Below are 6,809 nucleotides of genomic sequence, written 5' to 3' on the forward strand. Positions count from 1 at the left end.
ATGTCAATGATATTGTCCTACACTGACAGGACTCCTCTTATGCTCAATACAAATAAACTTAGAAGAAATTAATGTTACATTTGATCTTGCTAATGTTTTTCTATCATCCATCATAAATTAACCAATTTATCCACATTTTGTATTACCAAATCTCAACCTCTCCTATGGGATTGTAAGACCTTGATTTTGTATGTCTTGTGCCAAGTATTGTCCAAGGACACAAACTTTTTGGGAAATATTTCTTTGCAATGTGTGTTCAATCTTTTTTAAAGACATCAACAAATTTGATTGTCTTGTCATTTATACAGCTAAACCGGGAAATGATCTGTATAATATCTCCAGAGGACTGTAGTAATATCAGATTTGAGACACTGTAGCTGTGTAATATGTTCTCTACAGGCTTGCAAGAATAATGGGGTTACAGGCTGAAAAATTATCAAATTAATTTAAATAAATTAGGTTAAGAGAAATTGCCAATTTTTTGATAAGATTGAAATCACAGCAAATACAGTTATATTCTAACAATTAGGCGGAATAAAATGGGAGATTACAGAATAAAAAAAGTTGCTTGAAAATCAAGTTTTTTTTTCTCATTATTAATCAGCATGTAAATGGTAAAAAATTGTCTTATATTTTAATCATAGAACTAACGTCTATTTCCAGAGCAAGCTTCTCAGCTTCATATTTTCTGACGTGGCAAATTAAATGCATAGTTCACATGAAAGTTTTCTTTTGTAAATTGTAAGAAAAGTAAGGTAATTCTATCCGGACACGTAACTTATCTATGCGGATTAAACAATTAACCTATAGTTATGAATTATGAAGTACTGTAATTGAGCTTTATTGGCTGGTATTGAAATGATGCACTAATAGCATAAAGAGAATTTAAGTTGCAATAAAAATTAATTGATCTCCTTAGTAGTAATGAAGAGAGATTAAGAACACATTTATTATGTTGTTCATGTTGTTTTTTAATCTGAATATCTTATAAGCAGCAGCAGAATACTTTAGCATTATAAAATCCCACTTTGATAAGGAAGATGTTGTCAGTGAGTAGCTACAATGCGTTTGACCAGAGTCAGGTCCTCAGTACATGAAGAACAAAATGCATCACCCACAAACCGATTGTCCTACATACATGCGGTTGTATTTGTCATACCTCATTATTGTACCTCACCACTAAAAAAGACAAGTCCAGCTTGTTTCAGCACATTTGAGTCAAGCCGAATCTCTAGTTTGGACCTTTGTGTTGATCAGGTCTCCTCATCCAACTGTAAAAAGAATACAGTCCGCACTGTGTGTAATACATTTCACTCCTTTATAAGAAAACACTTAACTGTTTTATAACGAAATATACCTTTTAATTAAAAATAACAATAACAATTGAGAAGGCTTTACATTTCATGTACCAGCTGAAGCTATTTTAAACATTTCCATACTTTCTTGTTTCTGAATTCTGCACCTGGTTTTTTATTTAAGGTTAATGAATTGTTCAATGAGCCATCTACCTACAGTCAGAGTGAGGCACAATTTTAACATACTTTTTAACACACAATTCTAACACTTTTTTCTGCAAGCCAAGTTCCTTTTAATTTAAGGTATTTTTCTATTTATTCTATTTTTCTAAACAGTGTCTCCATTAATTTTTCCACAGGACAATCACCATTACAATATTGTACGTAAGGGCCTCTGTAAATGTCTTTTATTTTCTCTAATAAAAATAACAACATTCTATTGAACATAACACCATAATGTATATCTTAAGGAGAGTGGAGTGTGATGTTGGTAAAGACTCTACACGTGTCTGTTAACATATAAAATATGTGATTGAAATCATACACAGTTTGCTCTGTCTTTTCAGTCCACTCTCCTCTCATCCTCCCTGCATTTCATAGGAATGAAGTGCGATGCTACATGCTCCCTCCTGGTCTTCTTCCCTCGTAGTGGCCTTCCCTTCTGAGACAGGGCTATGAACATTTCTTTACCATTTTTAGTCCATTTTGCAGAGGAGTAAGCATTGAAGTAGTTTTCTAGGAAAACCTCCTTGAAATTGCAATTTTCATTGTAGAGCCTCTGTAATGGAAAGACATGAAATGCATCAATACATTACAAACTGCAGTTGCCAACGTTTGCCTTTATTGTCAGTTCTTCACCTTGGAGGTTTAAATGGATGTTTTGCAATGTTTAATGATGGTTTAGCTGAAATCAGTGTATAAATCTTTCTTTCAAAGATGAAAAATATTACCTTGCCTTGAAGCTGTCCAGCCTTGTTCATAGAGATATAATGCTGACTCTTTATGCCTTTGATGGCCAGTATTCCCCCTTCAGACACTGTCCTGATCTCCAGGATACCTGCCCGGCATTCACACAGTTAGGAAAACATTCTACAGGACAGATAAGACACCCTAAACAACCAGCTATCACTCCGACTCAAACCTGCACAGGGCATTCATCTTCATTAGCAAATGGGCTATGGCCTATCTGGCTTTATTGAAGCTTTGTTAACTGGCCTGGGAGACCACAAACCAAAACCTATGACAAATTAGTCTACTCTCTATTGGGACTGAGACAACTTCCTACTCATATGAGCTTTGCACGCAACATTTTAGGGCTGCTCTTTAAGTCTGTGGGAGAGTAAAACCACTCATATTTAACTATTTTAGTTAGTAATTTTTTTGTTATTTTATTATGCAACTTGAGAATGAATAATACGTTTCAGTTTATTTCTTTTGTTGAAGCAAATAGTACAAGCCTAGTCTGTGTTGAAAGACCACGAAAGTTATGTTTTAGGACTTGTTGCTTTAGTAGAAAATGTGAAAAACACACCACTGCGTGCTAAAGCATAAATTAATAACATGTTTAAACATTTTAATGAAGATGACGTATGCATTTCAGCATTCTACAAAGAAAAAGGTTTTCAGTGTACAATATTTTTTTATCATAAGGATTGTAACACGTGTATAATGTTATGTTGCAATATGGTGAGTCTTGAAAATTTAAGAAAAAAAAAACTCAAAACCATAATAGTAAAACTACGATTTACAGTACACCAACACATGCATGTCGAGGACAAAACTAGTTCCCAACAATAGATTTAATAGATTTTGTTGCTACTTTTTTCATATTGCAGGAATTCTTTTGTTTGACAGGCTGAGAAAATGGGGAAAGACATCAAATAGAGCTCTTTAGACTGACATTGAGCATGCTTCATTTTAGTTTTTGCCTGATCACAAACAGATGGCAGTCTGCCAATCTTGGAATGTTTCTTTGTGGTCCACTTCCACTTGGTGTTTGACTTAATAGTAACCGACTGTGCGGTATTTGACTGTGATCATGTTTATTTAACCCTGCTTTTCTTCTTTTTAAATGTGTTTATGAAGGTGATCTCAAAGTTCAATTATGCACTAATAAGTGACCATTTATAGCTGCACAATATTTTACATTGGGATCTCAGATGAGCATATAAAGTACTTTTGACTAATGTGTTTTTATTTTTCTAGTAAAAGTAGCACAGCATCTTATTGTGTTATGAAGTATTATTACTATGATATGACATGAAATAGCTACAGTTGTTTGGTATGCTGTCAAAAGATGGAACACATTTGTGCGGACACATGCGCACACACACATATTGTTAAAATTTTCTCTCTGACGCAGATAGTCTCTCAGACTACCCTCAGCTTGAACAGATTTGTCATCACTCGCTGGCCCAGCCCCTGGCTAAGCGAACTAACTGCTGGGTAATCCCCAATTAGGCTTTCTCTGAACACAGTTTAAATTCAGTGTTTATATTTGTGGGTAAGGATGTTGCAGACAGCCTGCAGGAATATATAATTGTGCAATTTGAGGTTATTATTGACTTGTTGACTTGGTGTGGTTTAGAATTTTGTTGATTACCTACTTGGAGTATGTTTGCTTTCACACATTTAGTTAAAAAGTGCAAACGCAGTAATTTTGTAATCCATATCTACAGTAGAACCCATTTTGTTCATATTGAACAATATCAGTGTTAAATATTTTAGTTCTATATACACCGCATGATCTAAGACCTAAAATTAAAAATGCACAGATGAAGATGTTTACAATTTTAGCTTATTCAATGTGTTTCTTTAATTATATAAATAAGCGAATATAATAGAGTTAGAAAAAACCTGCAAGCAAGACATTCACTGAAGTAAAAAAAAAGGGAAAGCCTTTTTTGTTGCAGAGAGACCCAGAATAGGGAGGCAAAAAAAATTCATCCACAAGTTTTATATTTCAGTGTCTTCTTTTTTTTGTTGTTTTCTGTGTTTTGTAAAATAAGAAACCTTTTATGCAATTAGCTTTTTAGGACATCTTGTTCAGTACAGCCTGGAAGTATAAATTGCATATTTATTATATATATATTTGTGCATCATGCTGTCTCTTCAAAGACTAGTTAAATGTTTGTGTGCTTTTAGCGTGCAACTGTCAGCCACATATGGGTGTATCAGTTTTTTTGTTTTTCATTGCCAGTTGTTGCACAAACATCTTTTCCATGAGGCATCTCTGTCAAGCCAACATTCCAACCACAGCTGCAGTGTCAGATAGTAGGAAATGATAACTATAGTCAAAACATCCTCACAGTGGCAGAGTCTTATCTACTTGTATCTTTAAAAACACAAACTTTGAAAAATGTTGACTGTGAAAGAAAGGTTTTCTTCCAATTAAATATGAATAATTTGAAGATGTCTTCCTATTGCATTGAGCTGTAATTTTGGGTCAGACACAATATAATGGTCTTCTCTTGTTGAGGTGTCAGAAGTTGAATAACAATTTTTTCCAGTTTTAATAGTCAAATAGCAAATCTTTGTCTCAAGGTCTCATTTTGAATCTGCACATCTGCTTATGAATAAATCAGTGTGAACAAATGTGGCCATGTGCCATCACAGAGAGACCTGGCAGTTTACTTCATTACAACCTGTGTTTAGATTGTGTTATGGTTTAGGAAGCCAAAGGCCCCACCTGCTTCATTTTACATCTGTCACATTGGCTGTTCTAACTGAGACACATGGCCCATTACAACTGTGATTACACTGTGGAAAACTTTGTACAATAACACCTCCCACGTGCTTCTGTCATTTTGACAAGCCAAAGGTTCTGGCAGAATTAAAAAACTTTAAATTTTAGCACCAAGTTTTAAGTAATCAGGGAAATCAGTGCCAATTTATATTAACAAATGCACAGGAACGGTAAACTATACTAATTAGACTGGAAGAGGCATCCTTACTGTAGCAGTTGGTGGGATCTTGAGTTCCATTAATGTTGCCATAATCATCAATTGTTAGGAACCACTGAGTTCGACTGAACAGTTGTCGAATGCGCACATCTCCTCCCTCCATGTAGTCATAGTTCCTAGTATAGCGCTCATGTCTGGAGCAGTTCATAATGGCAGCGAGTTGTTCTGCAGTGCAGTCACTGTAGACCACACAGACACTGCCAAACAGGAAAATTGCATGCAGGTACAGTCCAGAAAATGGATTTTGAAGGTTCCATGTCAGCATCCATTTGAGCATTATAATACAATGCAGTAGGGATCAATGAACAACATACTGAAATGTGAGATAGAGATCGGAGTGCTATCCCTCAGCCAAGCGACCCCCTAACCTCTGACTTTTGTGACCTCCAGGTCCCTGTCACAAAGCTGGGATTCCTAGAGGGACGCTGAAACAGGGTGACAGTGGAGGATTCTCTGTGTTGCTGGTTGGGGTTGACTGAAGATGGAGAGCAGTCTGAAGACCAAGACGAGTGGCAGGATTACAAGATGACTCTCTTTAGTCCTCAGTGATGTTGCACATTTGCCGCACCATCTTCTCAAAACCATAATCCAACAAAGGACAATTTCATCCAGTCCAGGAAATGTTATGGAGGATGTCACTAAAAACAGAAGACTTGTTTGATTCTTGTTTGATTCCTTTTGTAGAGCCCCAACACATTTTCAAACTAACAGGAGTTTATGCAAATAGATGTATATAGCACATAAACGGCAATAAATAAAAATGTGTGCACCTTGGATGCATACAGTATGTCATCCTGTCATTGACTCAGAACAGTAAAGCATTGTAAAGATTTCCTATTGTCTATTGTCTGCCTTCTCTCCCGTTTCTCTATATACACATTTAGCAGTTTAAAACTAACAAATTATGCAACAAAGTTAAAAATGTATAATTTAATGACTTACATGCGCTCTCGATGATGAGTTGTCACAGTTGCGTCTCTTTCAGCAAGAATTTCGATTAAAGCCTCTGTAGTTCTAAAGCTGTAGTCTCTGTTGTATACCAAGGCCAGTGGTGCATCAAAGCTAAGCAAGAACTGGGAGCTTCTGTCACTTCCCATGGATGCCTCCCTGATTCTTGCAGACTGACTCTGTGCATCTTCCTCTGCCACAATGCACTCTGCTTAGATAAATGCCTCCTGCTGACCTCACTTGAGAGCAATTAGATCCCAACCAGTCAGCTGTCCGTGGCCGAGATGCAATAGAGATACACCCTCTGACTGCCTCTTGCAGTCACTCACACATCAGGCATGAGGGGGAGCTATAAACTCTTAGAACAACAGGCTCCCTTTGGAATGCGCTCCTAAATATTTTAAGAAGATTTGTAAGGACGCTCAGTCAGAACTTACTACAACCTCTTTTCCAAGAAAAATCTTGCAATTAAATAGATTTGTGCTGTGCAGGTTCAACACAGATCTCATAGTGAGTTATATTTACTTTAACTGCTGGTTAAGATATGTGCAATGACAATGCTTTCAAGAATTTCTTCCCTATGATTTTAAATGTAACTCTTAAG

At 36.1% G+C, this 6,809-nt stretch overlaps 1 protein-coding gene across 1 annotated transcript; it reads right to left on the reverse strand.

Moving 5' to 3' along the window:
* Positions 1-1,579: 1,579 nt before the first annotated feature.
* Positions 1,580-6,493, reverse strand: fgf7 (fibroblast growth factor 7). Its single transcript, XM_067495906.1, has 4 exons — positions 6,200-6,493; positions 5,249-5,895; positions 2,246-2,352; positions 1,580-2,073 (listed from the first exon to the last, which is right to left on the reverse strand). The coding sequence occupies exons 2-4, from the start codon at positions 5,532-5,534 to the stop codon at positions 1,858-1,860; spliced, it is 609 nt and encodes a 202-aa protein (XP_067352007.1). The 5' UTR covers positions 5,535-5,895; positions 6,200-6,493; the 3' UTR covers positions 1,580-1,857.
* Between the last annotated feature and the right edge of the window lie 316 nt (positions 6,494-6,809).

Source organism: Channa argus, chromosome 2 (genome assembly GCF_033026475.1).
Source record: "Channa argus isolate prfri chromosome 2, Channa argus male v1.0, whole genome shotgun sequence".
NCBI classification, from domain to species: Eukaryota; Metazoa; Chordata; class Actinopteri; order Anabantiformes; family Channidae; genus Channa; species Channa argus.

Bases quoted from the DNA above. Each gene is read 5' to 3' on its own strand.
- fgf7 (XM_067495906.1), bottom strand. From the start codon at position 5,534: ATGCTCAAATGGATGCTGACATGGAACCTTCAAAATCCATTTTCTGGA. The intron at 2,353-5,248 runs GTAAGGATGCCT...AATGCCGGGCAG, and splicing joins AGATCCCACCAACTGCTACA to GTATCCTGGAGATCAGGACA. The intron at 2,074-2,245 runs GTAATATTTTTC...TTTCCATTACAG, and splicing joins CTGGACAGCTTCAAGGCAAG to AGGCTCTACAATGAAAATTG.